The sequence below is a fragment of the Sinocyclocheilus anshuiensis genome, unplaced genomic scaffold (genome assembly GCF_001515605.1).
Source record: "Sinocyclocheilus anshuiensis isolate Anshui unplaced genomic scaffold, SAMN03320099.WGS_v1.1 scaffold552, whole genome shotgun sequence".
Taxonomy (NCBI): domain Eukaryota; kingdom Metazoa; phylum Chordata; class Actinopteri; order Cypriniformes; family Cyprinidae; genus Sinocyclocheilus; species Sinocyclocheilus anshuiensis.
In genome coordinates this window covers 271,253-287,198 of record NW_015554362.1, presented here as the reverse complement: position 1 = coordinate 287,198, position 15,946 = coordinate 271,253, and the positions used below count along the sequence as shown (strand labels likewise).

Sequence of the window (15,946 nt, the reverse complement as noted above, 5' to 3'; positions counted from 1 at the left end):
AGTTGAAGGTGATGGTCCTTCATCCAGTAAGAAATGTCTGCTAGACAAGCTGAGATGCGAGCAGCTATCGTCGGATCATCAGGATGGAATGAGAGGTAGAGTTGAGTGTCATCAGCATAGCAGTGGTATGAAAAGCCATGTTTCTGAATGACAGAACCTAATGATGCCATGTAGACAGAGAAGAGAAGTGGTCCAAGAACTGAGCCCTGAGGCACCCCAGTAGTTAGATGTTGCGACTTGGACACCTCACCTCTCCAAGATACTTTGAAGGACCTATCTGATAGGTAAGACTCAAACCACTGGAGTGCGGTTCCTGAGATGCTTTTTGCCAATAGGGTTGACAGGAGGATCTGGTGGTTAACCGTGTCAAAAGCAGCGGACAGATCCAGCAAGATAAGTATTGAAGATTTGTAATCCGCTCTTGCCAGTCTTAGGGCTTCAACAACTGAGAGCAAGGCAGTCTCGGTTAAATGTCCACTTCTGAAACCAGACTGGTTGCTGTCAAGGAGGTTGTTCTGTGTGAGAAAGGCATATATATATATATATATATATATACACATTTTCTAGTTTGACAAGATTTATGTTGATCTGTTTAGTGCAAATCCAATTCAAATCCAATTCAAATATGTTTGTACAATGGTCCTTACCATCAATCATGGTATTAGGAGCATTGACCTGGAAAAATGGAATGCTTTTTGCCATTGAGTTAAATACCTGAGGAAAACCTATTTCAGTCAGCCAGATGCATCAGCATTTATGTACAACAGTGGCTTAAAAAACCATGTAAACACTATTAAGGATTGGCCCAAACTGGAATAATAGGAGAATAAAAGGTGAAACAGGAACAAAATGCCACAAAAAAACAACAGCAGCTATTCTGTGAATGACAGATTTTATTTAATGAATTCATTTTTCCAAACCTAAAATACAGAAAAACATACTTTGATAGAAATATTCTGTGAACTAATACAACAGGTCCTGCTTTTAAAGGTCCCAATGGCTTTTATATCCAAATGCTGCCTTAAAAGCTGTAGTGCCATGTTAAAAAATGTGACAAAGGGGTTTAAACATTCAAACGAGCAAGAAAGTAACAAAAATACTTGATGAAACCTACAGTATGCTACACAATAAACCTGGTCATCAAAGGCAGACTATTGGCATAATTGAGGTCTTGAGTTTGTCGGGTCAATTAGGGTAATCTGGGTCATTTTTGCACGTTTGACTGCCCACTCAACGCTTTACACAGTCAAATGAGACTTTATCCTAAGACAACCCAGCTAGAGATGTGCTAGAATATGGTAATGTTAGCAAAGACTATGTTGGCTTGGACACATCAGAGCTTTCCTGACATTACCAAATGTTCCAGAATTCCCTATTTTACCCTAGTGTTTTTTTCTTGAAGCTACAGGAGCTAAACACCTGTATTTAACAAGACGCATGTTGTGCTTGACACGGCAACATTCTGTCTATATGTGCTGAATATTTGGATGCAGCTGAGAAAAGCATGGATAGTGAGGGTTATCTGGCTGGTTTCAAGTGCCTCTTTCAAGTCTTCTCACTTTATCAGAGACCTAAATGCAAAAATCAACAAGACAAAGAGAATTTCACCTTAGTCATTAGTTCCACAAAATGCTCCCGAGAGTTTGGTTGCCTGTCCTACTTTGGCAATGGCTTTCTCTCTGAGTCTTGCAAGAGTCATGCCTTTCTCTCGGTTGTACTTGGAGTGAAATACAAACCCCCAACCAAACGGACAGAATCTTGACTCTCCCGTTAATACAAGTGGTGCGGTTTTTGAGGTCCATCTAATAGTTGTTCTTGTAAAGTTTTGGCATCAGCTTTAATGGCTTCTGATTGAGTCAAAATCAGGAATGGACGTGGCACTTTGGGCCAAACAGTCCTTGTTCATAGAAAACATCTGTAGGAAACATTCCGGTGTCTATATGAACGCTGTCGTCCATACCCATTGACAAAAAAACAAACGGCTGGTGCTTCAGGTAAGTGAGCAGGTGATGATGTGGCAGAAAGGGGCGTGGCTTGCTGACAGATTCTCTGTATTGGCCATGACCCCATGGCGGCGGGGGTATGATATGGATTATGGGGGCGGGATCAGGGCCCGTTCTCATTGTAATGGAGCGAGATGGGCCGGTCTCTCTGGACGGGCAAGTAAGGCCAATTGTAGCTGGAGCCGGAAAGCAGCATGTCCCGCAGCAGGGTCTCGATGGGCGTTTTGCCTACCAGTCGCACAAAGAACAGCTGTTCGATAACGGGAGAAGAAACAATGCGCAGGGAGGGCAGTCGTAACAACAGGCGGCCGAATCGATTGGGTTGATTGGGGTATTGGTTCCGCACGTACTCCTCAAGAGCGCACTGGGACTTTTCCTGGATGCTCTCCACATGGGCCACATCAGACAGACCCATGGCATCTGAAGAAGAAAGTAAAAACAGATGGGAAAATTAAGGAATACTGAAGTATCTATCAACCCATTTATCTCCATCTATCCATCAATCAATCAAACAATCTGCTTAGCAATATCTATCTATCTATCTATCTATCTATCTATCTATCTATCTATCTATCTATCTATCCATCCATCCATCCATCCATCCATCCATCCATCAGTGCATTAACTCCTAGTTAAACTGGATTGCGGGTTCTTACTGAAAAAGACACATCTGTAAAATTGCAGGTGTTTAAGGCATGATCCCCTTCGTCATTCTCTCTGTCATGCTACTTATCATTGGTGTACGCGTACACTTAATTCTGCTGAGCTTCAGTTCTGATAACAAAAGATTAATTGCTTCATATTTCTATGAGGGCGAGGATACCCGCTGAGTGGGACCTAACCGCCACTTCTGTCCCATGAGTCCAAATAAAGACATCTATAGTTACGGTAGGGAGCATTTTGTAAGGGGGGCACTGATGCGTCAGTCCCTGGCGTAATCTCAGCGGTGACAAGCCTTGCGTGCTTCTACACCAGCCCCCCTTGCGCTGGCGTTGGATGGCAAAGGCATCCCCCTCTGTCTTTGTGTTTCACAGTGTGAACGCACTGGGAGCTGCCACTGTATTGCGTTGGGCAATCGGGGCGACTGGCTGACATTAGAGGCCTGTCGGGTGATGTGAGGTTATTGGAGGTTTGGGCTGAGGTTACGGGCCACAAGAGTTTGTCTGTCCCTGTTAGCTCATGCCTGCGAGTCCCGGCAGGGGTGGAGGGGGGGGCTTTGGCTGGAATTGCAGGATGGATCACATTGATGCCCTGGGCTACAGAGGTTATGTAGGTCACAGCCAGACTGAAGCGAATCCCTATTGCTGCAACTCAGCATGCATAATTCAGTCATGTTGGTGGACGTTGAGCTGGGGCGGGGGGCTGCTTGCCTGGTTTCAATAATAGATGGAAGCGTGAAGGATTGAGTGATAAAAAAATGAATCGAGAGCGGTGAGTTCAGCCATCTATTTGGAAAAGTGTAGGTCTGGGCTGGAAAAGGTTTTCTGACAGGTAGAGCACGGAATCAGAAATAATCTAAACCAGTGGGCAAGACATCTCAGAGTCTGGAGCTTTGTACCAAAGTTTTGGCAGCGGCACAGGAAATTCTGCCCATTGTGAATGTTTTGGGTGTAACACGTTATTTGTACTGTAATGTATGTTATGTAATCAGGTACCCTTTCTATTTATTTAGTTTATTTAATAACAAACACGATTGGAAACCTCACGAAATAGTCAGTACTACTGATAACTAGACCTAAACAGATCAACAAAACAGGTCCAGGTGTTTTCTAAATGGTATTATTGAAGTGGAAACTGTGCTTCTAAAATCAACTCATACAGTAAATACTAATCAAACCAAGTAGCCTTAAGGTTAGTTAGTCTTACCAGAGGTGAAGAGTACGATGGACTTCAGGCAGGAGTACTCGGCCGTGTCTACCTGAAGGGCTTTCAATTTCTCCACTTGCTCTTGGAAGACACGTATGTGGTCCATGAAGGCCACCACCCGCTCGGCTGACATGGGGGAGGCGTGTAGACCAGCAGCGGCCAGCAGGGGCGCTACATGCAGCGGCATAGAGCACTGAGCAGCATTCAAAACGAACAGCTCACTCCATGACATGCGCAAGAGTGCCACCTACACACGAAAAAGGCACACGTGTGGGAGATTGCAACAGATGGTCTTTTTTTAAAAATGAAAAGCACTGAAAAAAAAACTTTAAAATATAAAATCCATAAATACAAATGTGTGTGTTTCTTGTTCAAAAGTCATAAAATAAACAAGAAATATATATTACTAGGCAGAAAAATTACATAAATATAACCCAATTATAAATTAATTAATAAATTGAAAATAAAAAAAACATTGCTGTCTTTTATTATATTGTTGTCATTGTTAGCAAAATACCACTCAAGGCTGTGTGTTACTGTGTGTTTACGGAATTCAGCCTTCATCCGTTGTAAAACCACAGTAATGATTTATATATATTTATTGCTAATTTAATTTATTAATACATGTTCCTAGTGTTATTGTAAAGAGTTAATCAGAGCATGTTACAAATGCAAAAAAATGTTTTTCTAACTTTTCTTTTCAGCTGACGTTACCAGGCCCTCTTACCACTTTTCAAATAAAATAAAATAAAATAATAAAAAATGTTAAATACAAATATTTAAAAATATTAGATAAGATAAACATTATATTAAGTAAAATTTTACTTTATTTTACCAGTTTATAAAATAAATTAAAATAAAATATGTATTCATTTATAATATAAATAGAAAATATTTATAAAATAAAATTAAAAATATAAAAAAATATAAATAAAGTAAAAATGAACTTGATTTACCTGGTCCATGAGCTGCAGGTCAGGAAAGAAAGGGATGTTCTTCGCCCACTCCACAGCGCTGAAGAGCAAACGGGCAGCCAATTCACAGATGTTCTCAATGCCCATTAGGTTGTTGGACTGCATGCACTGGGCTCCGTAGCGGGACGTGGGGTACGGCTCAGCCCGTAGGAGCAAAGAGATGAAGCCCGAGAGATATGGCTGCCCATTGTAAGGTTCACTCCCGTTGCTCAGGTACTGTCCTGGACTGGACTGCGAGTTGGACATACGACCCCTTTGGACAGCTGGGGTAGAGAAAATAAAAAGCAAAGAGCCATTAGAAGTGGATATTGATGTGTTTACTTGCAAAAACTACCAAATCCATCCGCCACAATAGATCAAGTCCCCTTCTGCTTTCTAATGTCTAAGTGACTGCAGTCATAGCATCTGTGAAACCCATCAGAGAGATGCCGACCCCTCTGCTATCCATCAATGAGTAATGAGTGAGTGAACATTATGGGTGAAATGGTGTTTTTCACACTTCTTCAAACAAATGGTTCAGCCAGAGGCGAAGGGGAAAGCAGAGGCCATTCCTGTAATGACGCAGCTCAGTGCCCATTTGGGAAACACCTGTTTAGCTATCCTGCTGTCTGGCCAATAACTCCATTTACTATAAACCAGAGGGAGCAGGAAATGAACACAGAATGAAAAAGAGACTGTGTGTGTGTAAGAGAGAGTGACAAAAACCCAGAGGAAAATGTTACTGCTCAGAGGTTTCACAGACAGACAGATAGAGTTTGGTGTGTGTCAACATTATCTCAGTTGTTCCTCATAAATGACAGACCAGGACCTGAAGGTATCATTATAATTTTATTTTAATCATTTGAATAAAACATATTTATTTGAATATAAAATATGTTTGGCACATTTTAAGAATGCAAACCCTGAATCAGATGAACGGTAAGGAGGAGTTGAGGTTGAAAGAATGACTAAAAAGAGGAACAAGGGCTGAGAAACTACAGATACAGAAAGTGTAGGCAGATCCAGGCAGATTAATTGACCGATATTTGAGATTGTCAGCATCAGCCCACCAATCAGATTAGGGCAGCCATCCAGTGAAACACCCACTACGACCAACAATACAGGCACCCAGTAACCTCTAGCTATGGAATCACACAAGATCAGGGCTCACAATAGTGATTAAAAGGAAGGAACAAGCCCACAACACTCTTATTATGATATGACATACACTCACAGTTTCCTTTAGGAAGGAAGAGTAAGTGGAGAAACAGAATGATGAGGATTCAGAAACTTTAGTTATGGAAATTGCAGCCACAAAATGAATGCTTTTATAATGTACATTTACAACATGAATGACAGAAGCTTTTTCTTTTTCTTGTTTTATACAGTAGCAGAAGATGTTTTATGTATGTCATTTGTGGACAAACAATAGTACAGCTATCTTAAAGGTACAATATGTAAGATTTTTTTATTAAAATATCCAAAAACCACTAGAACAGTGTTATATATTTTGCTGACCTGTTTACATAATCCCGTGTCCATAGTGTCATTGTGTCGCCTGCCAATGACATCATAACCCCTCGATTTCTGGTTTTGTTTTGTAGAAAACATGGAAACACCAAAGCCGCTTTAATATGTTGTGTGTTTTAATAGACCGGTGACGACCGCACAGAGTAGCATTATAACAGAACTTTCAAATGTATCTAGTATGATAAAACAGCACTGCTTTTTTTCCCACATACGCACGACCGGAAGGAGCGGAAGCGGTCGACTGTGGCATAATAAAAGCTCCGCTGCTTTCGAGCCATGTGTCACGCTCGTTCAGCGGCCTCGTTTCGCTTCGACGGCTTTCAGCCTCACCCTGCTTCATTCTACTACGTTACCAAATCATTAGTTCATCCATGAACATGATTTCTGCCCGAGTCCCGTCGGATTGCATCGGCTGTGGGGATGAAGACCACAACTCCCATGATTCCACACTCAGTCACAGCGTCATCAAACTACACCTTTGTCTCTTTGTTTATTTTGAATACGTGCCCTCTAGCGGCGAAAATTACATATTGTGCCTTTAAATTAATACACTATCGTTCAAAAGTTTGGAGTCAGTAGGATTTTTTTTATGTTTTTGAAAGAAAACTAAAACAAATGCAAAAGGTTGCATTTATTTGATCAAAAATACATACAAAAACAGTAATATTGTGAAATATTATTACGATGATGCAAAGCTGAATTTTCAGCATCATTACTCCAGTCTTCAGTGTCATTCTACAAACATTTCTTATTATTATCAATGTTGAAAACAGTTGTGCTGCTTAATATTTTTTGTGGAAACTACAAGCATTTTCTTTTTTAGGATTCTCTGATGAATAGAAAGTTAAAAGAAAAGCATTTATGCAAAATATTTTTTTGTAACACTGTAGAAGTCTTTGCTTTTTTTCCCCCTGGACCTTTTTCTCACATTATTTCTCTCTGCATAAAGCAGACAGAAACTCAGGATGGAAAACTGTTAAAAAAAAAAAAAAAAGAGCAAATTTAATCAGGCACTCTTGCAGCATACATTTCTTCAGAGCTGAAGTTGATCTGCATTCCTATGAGGCTCTGATAAATCAATAAGTGAACATGCTAACACTCGACTCACACTCAAAGGTCAATAGTTACGGTAGCTGGACCTTCCTGTTCCTCATTTGTTTTCACTGTTGTTGTTCTCTCCTGAAACAGGCTGTGATGGAGCTCCAACATACCATAAGAATAATATTTGACGTTGTTGTTTTTTTAAATGGTTATATTTAGCTTTCTTTTCTTTTTTTATTATTATTTTATTTTTAATTGTAGTCATTTTAGTACTGCAACTTGCAGTTTTTCATCTAATATTTATATTCAATTTTATTAAAAGCTTTATTTCAATTAATAAATAGTATTTTTATAGTTTTAGTTAACAATAACAACTATTATCATAACAATAGAGTAAAAGCAATGTCTTAATAATTGTTATGCCCCTGTTTTTTTAGTTAGATACAGTGCAAAAATGTTTTACATCATAATTTCTTTATTTTACAATTTTCCAGATTCCTAAAACTTTGTTTAAATCCTTTTTAAAAAGAAAAAGAGGTCTCAGACTTTTGAACACCACAGTGTTTGAAGAATCACAAGGCTTTACGTTACACAGCAAATCAGCTAGAAGGAAGAGTCACCTCTGCCGGAGGTCACCTGTTTAAACGGGTTGAACAGCAGGATTAGCCAATCGACCAGGTGGCAGAGTGATATTTACCCAAACCCCACAGAGAGCCGTCACATTTGGACTTTGCTATGATCCTGTCTATTATTAATGTTTACTTTCCATTGACCTATATTTCACCCTGCACATGGGAAGTGACTGACTTATAGGTCATGGGATGAAGTCACAGTTTCAGCACATTTCCAGAGGCGCTCGGCAGAAGCAGCACGTGGCGGACATCTGCCAAAATCCTAATGTGACATTTGCACATCTTGGGCCATTCTGCATGAAATCGTATACAAAAATCTGCTTGGATTACATACTGTATTTGAAATAGATTTGTGCCTGTTTTTTGTTTTTTTTTGCGAGATTGTTGTGGTTGGTTGCTTACGAGTGTTATTTTAGTATCACTGACATACTATTATCTATTATTAGTTTAATTTTTTTTTTTTTAATTTTAGTTAGAGTTTTAGCAATTTTGTTGTGTTTGCCATTTTTATTAGTTTTTTAATACTGTATTTTATTACAGTTAACATTCATTTTATTTCAATTGCAAAAATGTTTAGTTTTAATTAACTAATAACCCAGCTGCTTACTGCCTCAAGTCAAAAAATCACCCCCCCAAATCTCTATATATTCTGGTCTATATGACTCAAGTCCCTCATTCAATGTAAATCTATGAGATTTTGTATGCCAGCACTTCTGCTGTGAATGTCAGACTTCATTCAGTTCATACTGGTCGTTTTCTAGTTCTGACAAAGGTCACGGCCTTGCGCACAGAGCATTCCAGCAGATGCACGTACTTGCAGAAGCCTGTGGAACTGACAAGGCAATCACACTGCTTTCTTTCAATCAGAAGTGCCCTTTGTCAGGTTGGAATGTCAGTCATGTCAAGAGCAGCCGTAAGGTGTAAAAACAGGTAGAGCGATCGAAGAAGAGGAGCGCTAGGAGGAAGATCATCTCTGTGAGTCTAAGACATGAACGCACTAGCTGAATCCATCTGGTCTTGAGTTTCAGATCAATCTGTTGTTACTTACATTTACACTCTTCAAAAGGTTTATTGGCGTTGATGGTTCCATGAAGAACCTTTAACATCCATAGAAGCTTTAATGGAACCTTTATATTGGAAAAAGGTTCTTTAGATTAAAATGTTCTTTATAACAAAAAGAACTGTTCACTGCAGGCTCTTTGAGGAATCGAAAATGTTTGGTATTTTTTCTAAGGCATTGCTGTGAAAACACTATTTTGGAACCTTTATGTGTAGATTCCAAACCTATATTCTTCATTATTTATGAGTAAAGAATTTTTAGAAATGTTCACTTGTGTTCCTCAGATAAAATGGCATCATATGGGTTTGGAACAACCTGAGGATGAGTAAATAATGACAGATATTTCACTTTGTGTTGGGTTACATCAACTGACGCACTTCTGGCTTCTTTGAAGTTTCCACAGAACATCCCCAGAAGGTTCTCATGTGGAATCAGGTTGTAAAACCATCTATTTTTTAATAGAGAAAGGTCACATTCTGTTCATTCATTCTGTCTGAAATCTGCACTAAAAAGTACATATGTATGTGAGTACATACGTATGTGAGGGTCTGTGTAACCCGCAGCGTGATTCTACTCCATTCATTACCAAACGCACGTGATGAACTCGTAGGAGAAGTGAGTGGGATTTCTGAGCGCTGGAGAAAACAAAGAACCTTACAGAGAAATGCATTTGACCTCATCCATAACAAGCAAGCCATGCAAAAGTTCAAGTGTTTTAAAGCTAGCAATGATCTATACCAGTGGTTCTCAATTCCAGTCCTGGGGTACCACTGCTCTGCACATTCTGTATGTCTTCCTTATTTAACGCACCTGATTCAGATCCATTAACTGAACCGAGGGCGTCAGATAAGGCAGAAATGTGTAGAGCAGTGGTACCCCAGGACTGGAACTGAGAGCCACTGATCTATACTGTCAAAGGCATTATCTGCCTGATATCTGAACTATTTACTTGATCTATTGACTACCATCTCTCTGTGCATTAATATTTCCATCTTCCTTTAATCAAGTAGTGCAGGGAGATTTTTAGAGTATCTTAAAGCACGCCAAATCTATCTATATATATAAAACACTCAAGGATTACATGAACTAGTGAACTAGATCAACCTGCAATAACCAGGTGCACAGAATCTGATTTATTTTGCACGCATACTACACTCATATTGACTCATATACTATACAATATTTAAGGAGCCCAGACATGACACTCGAGTGGAAATTGTATCACAAACTATGAATATTTTATGATGTTTATGTAGTTTATTCATTTATCTATAAACATACTTACTGTATCAAAGACTGTGAGCGCATCAATTTGAACCTTGGAAGGAATCTTTAGGAAGTGCTACAAAACATTGTTCACTACAGGCCATATGGATGGATATGTGAATATTAAACATAAACCTCATGCAAGGACCACAGTACATGAAGCAAGTGTTGTTTGTTTGGCTCAAACTGTGTTATGACTGCAGATGATCTGTAATGGCTCACTACAAGGTGCTTCTCTTTGCAAGTGACTGAATTGCATAATTCAGAGAAGACATAATTTATGAATGAAAAGAAGGAGGGAGCAGTGAGGCCTGTCTATATCTATTTTGTCTGTACAAATGCAACACAACCTTAGTGAAGAAGAAAATGCATATTATAGATTTAAATAAATGCATGCAGACAGTTTAAGCAATGTCTTGGCTTAACTAAACTGTTGAGGCGGCTGATGTTTCCACAAATTCAAATAAAAGTGCAAAACATAAATACTGCCATTCTAAATGATTTCAATGGTTTTACATTTTAGTTTCAAATAAATTCATCACACTATATGGGGTAAGTTGTCACAATGGAACAGCCTGTCATAGGCTTTTATTTAAAAATGTAAACAGTAAATCAATTATGAGAGACAAAACAAGTCATGAAACAAATTATAATGAATAAATCCTATAAAAACATAAACCAATGTCAAAAAATAAAACCACTGAGTATTGGACTCGTATGACTCTCATTCCTTTGTGACAACTAGCCCCGGTCTCCACTATTCACTGGGAAACTATGTTGATATTTTTCTAATTCAACAAGCCACTATAAGGATGATTGGAAAATCCCTGAAGCAGCCAATTCAGAAGACTCTCTTGAGTTAGAGGTTAGTGTCTACTTTGACAGAAATGCAATATTATAGACGTGGCTACAGAATAATTATGGACCCATATTTGTCATTGAAACGGTCTTCTAATATGAAGCTCATATTCACGTCAAAGGTCAACAGACTAGAAAAGGAGGAGAAAGGTTTTCTCTGGTTCTTTCAGTCTGAAATCATGACTACTAGACAAATCTAATTTTCATAACCCAAATGAATGAGGAACTTGGCAGAGTTTTCACAATTAACTGCAGAGTGGACAACAACTTATTAAATTGTATAATACTGAAAACTGAAAAAGTAGTAAACCCTAGCAATTTAAACTTTATTTGAAATGGACCATTTCTGAGAATTATTCCACAAATGAGTATTTAAACTCCATACTTCTCAGCTTAAACTGCAAACAAGGAATTTTCTTGATTCATTTGTAAAAATAAATAAATAAAAGAAAGATTATATTTTAAAACGAATTATTAAATAGCTACATTATTAAAAATAAATGTGTGCTGCAAAGAGCTTTTAAACATAGAAGCTGGAAGAAAAAAAATCCATCACTATGCTCATACAATAAACATTCATTAATGGTGTTTATGTTTATCATTCTTATGAAGAACCTTTTGTAGTGTTTTCAAGTTCTTTGGAGAAAATGTTTTTGATGTTACATTGCAGGTTCTTTAGATATGGTAAACTTTAGTTTTAAGCATGGCAGTAAAATAGCCACTACTCAATAATATTTGTCATATCTAACTTCAGAATTTCTTAGTTCAGTAATAAGGTAAAATGAAGTGTAATGAACTCATCACTTTGATCTTACAAGCAGCAATTAAACATCATTTTTCAATTCTAGTGGGAATTCTACTGTGAAAAAACATATACTTTAAAAAAAAAAAAAAAAAAGGAGGGTTGCTTACAAAAATATTCCATGGTAACCATATTTTCCACTACAACAGTTAAAACAGTTGTTGTTAACAAAAACACTTTGGTAACATGATATCTGTAACGTCAGACTTTAAGAAAAATTACATAAGGATTATGTTTGAAAGAGACTGACTTATAGACTATATTATCTACAATAATTGTATAGCAACTATGCTTTTGGTGGAAAAGATGTTTAGAATAAAAGTTCAAATTAGAACCAAAATGCCATATAGTGATGGTTCCCGTGGTTTGGTTTGACACCATTTTTTGTAATGTCTCCCAGCTTCAACTATAGCCTAATATTTGAATCATTTTACATTTCTGATCAGGTTTATCCTATCACAGGTTTTTAAAAAGCGCATTTGTCAAACGCATGCAGCAGTTAAACACTCTCAGGTCTTACCCTCTCTCCTCATTCCGACTTTCAAGCACTTCTTCAGCCGGCAGTACTGGCACTGGTTCCGATGGTGCTGGTCGATGGGACAGTCCCGGTTCCCCCGGCAGGTGTAACTCAGGCTCCGTCTGACCGAGCGCTTGAAGAAGCTCTTGCAGCCCTCGCAGGTAAACTGGCCGTAGTGTTTGCCGCTGGACTTGTCCCCGCAAACCATGCAGTCCACATTGGGAATTTTGTCCCCGGAGAGCGCGTCGTTGCCCGGGGTTGAACCCGAGGGAGTTCCCGGTGTCCCGCCGGGCTCCTGACTGCACATTTGCAGTTGGGACCCGGGATCAGCCGAAATGTTCTCTTGCCACTGATTTACTACCATTGCCATGCTATCCCGCAACACTGTCTGTGGTAACGACCGATACAATGAGACTCCTTTCAAGCGTAGAGGAGAGTTCACACGGTCCTGAACGACGCTCGAGGAGATCTGGACTTCCCACCTCACGGATCTTCCGACTACAAAACCTTGACAGAGCGAAACTTTACTTCTCTACTCAGAAGAGGTCATGGAATATTTACAAAGTAAATAGGAAGGTGGCATAATTATTGTGTGAGAAATCCCCAAAACATGTTCAAGTTCCAGTCGCTCCGAATAGTGTCAATTTTGAGCTAGAATGTCCGAGCGAACACGAGAAGACCACCCGTCTGAAACTTCACAATCTCCAAATCCCACATGTGAAGTTTTGCTTTAAATGTAACATAGGCTAACTCGCGATCGGATGTATGTAGGCTATTATTATTAGGTATTTAAAGGAAACGATCAAATAAAGAGCTCATCTCACTGACCCGATACCAAATCATAAACAAGCGCGCGCACGAAATATTATTGCGAGAAAAAAAAAAACGTGTAAATGAAAATGAATACGTTCTTTACGTAGGCCTATGACAGTTCTTTGTACCAGGAATGTTCCTAAATAATCCGTCCAAACTTGTATGTTATGTTTACAAGAGAAGATTCGGCGTGTTTCACTCGCCAGCTGTTCGTTTCATCTCTGAGTGCAATCATACATTCTTCGTCCAAACAAGAGCGTACGCGAAATATTATTGCGGGGAAAAAAAACATGTAAATAAAATAAAAATGAATAAACGCTACTAATTCTTTCCGTATGACAGTTCTTTGCACCAGGAAAGTTGCTACATAATCCGTCAAAACTTGTAGGTTCTGTTTACAAGAGGAGATTCAGCGTGTTTCACTCGCCAGCTGCCTGTTTCATCTCTGAGAACCGTAGTTTAGAATTCGGTGAAAGTGACACAAAACAGCCGTGTTTACCGGAGCTCCACCCACCACATTGCATATAAGGATATAGTGACCATATTAGTATATGACGCCTTCGCATGGGGCGGGGCTTGAATTCGCTGAGCTTCTCAACTGGTCAGTGGAGGTGCAAGAAAAAAAGTCTTTGTCCATTTGGACAAAGGCGCTGCTCTTGCACGATTAATAAGAATTGTTTAACAATTTCAAGCAGAGAGAATCTCAAGATATCTTGAGAAGAGACATTAACATTGATTATTCTTATTCTTATTATTATTCACCAGGTTACTAAAAGTGGCAAATGTGAATTCTACAGTTTGAATCGGTTATCTAACACTTTATTTCACAATGTTCTGGTATAGAATAAATGATTCAGTTACATATGTTACATATGAGACTGTTTATTTATTTTTTAATTTTTTTAAGTACTGCGCATTAAAAACTTTGACACATTGTTATTCTCATCATAACAGTTAATTCTCAAAATTCAAACAGAAACTATTGTTAGAAAAAAGGTATCATTTGGTATATTTCAATAATAATAATTTCAAATTGTCCGCATTAAATTTAGTCATAAAAGACTTTCGATTTTAATTTTAATCGAAGACATAAACAAGTGTATTGTGCACTTTTAATTACTTCAATACAAAATAAATAAACAAACAAAACTGTTTGTACATTGTTGTCTACTTAATTATAGAAAAAGAAAATGATGGGATCTATATGTTAGTTACCTTGTTTTTATTAGTGTGTCGTGGAGGTGTTAGAGTTCACACCATTTGACAAAGGCTCCTTGCAGGAGTCTTCCCTTCTGTTAGTTTAGTCTGTAATGAGCATACTGGGAAGCTGTTAATGCACAAAAGGCCACAGTGTAACTTACAGTGACATGCACTGGGTTTACCATTACACTTAAAAGCTGTGAGGAAGTGTAGGAAGCATTGAACTAACTGATGTCATAATTATTGAAAGCCTTGTTTGTATGCAAATTAAAATTGGCATCTGTTCTAAATGATTCAAAGTTACTTCAACAATAATTTATTGGGGATTGTCTTCCAAATTAATTTGATTGTGTATATTCATGCAGTAAATGTGGACTTAATTTATTGCAGAATTATTTTTGGATTATTTTAATTATTTTTGGCTGCTTAATGAAAATACTGCATTTGCCAAAATACAATCTTTTTAAGCTTTGCTCTTGTTTTTATAATGTCTCCAACTAGTTATATTTATGCATTAGGCAAACACTTCCTTTCGTCATGGACATTTTATGAAACTATTTGTTACATAAAATAAAAAATAAAAAAACTGTTTACTTCTAACAAACCATTTGCACTGCGACAAGTAATTACGATAAACACAAATTCCTAATACTGTGGAAAATAAATTAGGATAAGAAAATTAACTGGTAACATAGATGTAATCATTATGCAACAAGCACTAAATGTGATGGATTTTTTTTTATATACTTTGCATTTTTATATCTATATATTTTTATTCAAACTTTAAGAGCACCTCAGTTCCATAGAGATGCATTAATATTTTCCCACCTCCGTCACTGTGGGAAATTTCCCTCAGTGAGTAAGTGCAGTATTCCATAAACCAGTTTAAACAGTTATGCCTCCCTCTCTGTCCAGCATTCATGCTAAGTAAACAGTCATCTTTGTGTTGATGCCTTAGCAAAACAACAGTAATAAAACAATCATAACACTGCCAGCATTATTTACAATGAGTTAAAACAGGTTTAAATATGAAGCATATAGTAAATAAATGGAAATGAAAGAAAATAAATTATTTACATACAAAACATATGGTCCCCAATTAGGCAGCATGCAAAGAAAAGAACTTGATGTTATTGTTGTCCCTGTTTAGCACGGCACTTCTAGCGCTAGAGGCCATAAAACTGGCCTTTAGCTTAGCTTAATTGTTGACACATGTAACCCTACCTGTCCTCCAATTAGCCTTTTGACTGGATATTAGATCATTCTGTGGAGTAGTGACCAAGGGTGTTATTTGGTGATTATGTGTAATTCTACACAGTGATGGCATTTAAAATGTCTAAATGAAATGAATCTAGTTTTCTAATATCATTAAATTAGAGGTTCTTTTAAAGGTCATTATTTACTC

General features: G+C 38.0%; 1 protein-coding gene across 2 annotated transcripts in view; it reads right to left on the bottom strand.

Moving 5' to 3' along the window:
• LOC107671473 (nuclear receptor subfamily 2 group F member 5) overlaps positions 1–13,559 on the bottom strand; it is a 25,690-nt gene extending 12,131 nt beyond the window's left edge. The window contains exons 1-4 of one of the 2 annotated variants that reach the window (XM_016464401.1): positions 12,532–13,559; positions 4,826–5,106; positions 3,870–4,116; positions 1,075–2,423 (exon numbers count right to left, since the gene is read on the bottom strand). In XM_016464401.1, coding sequence (XP_016319887.1) covers positions 2,107–2,423; positions 3,870–4,116; positions 4,826–5,106; positions 12,532–12,898 — 1,212 coding nt within the window. In that variant the 5' untranslated portion in view covers positions 12,899–13,559 and the 3' untranslated portion in view covers positions 1,075–2,106. Of the gene's footprint in view, positions 1–1,074; positions 2,424–3,869; positions 4,117–4,825; positions 5,107–12,531 lie in introns of those variants that run through there. The other variant, XR_001632203.1, reaches the window with a different exon arrangement.
• Between the last annotated feature and the right edge of the window lie 2,387 nt (positions 13,560–15,946).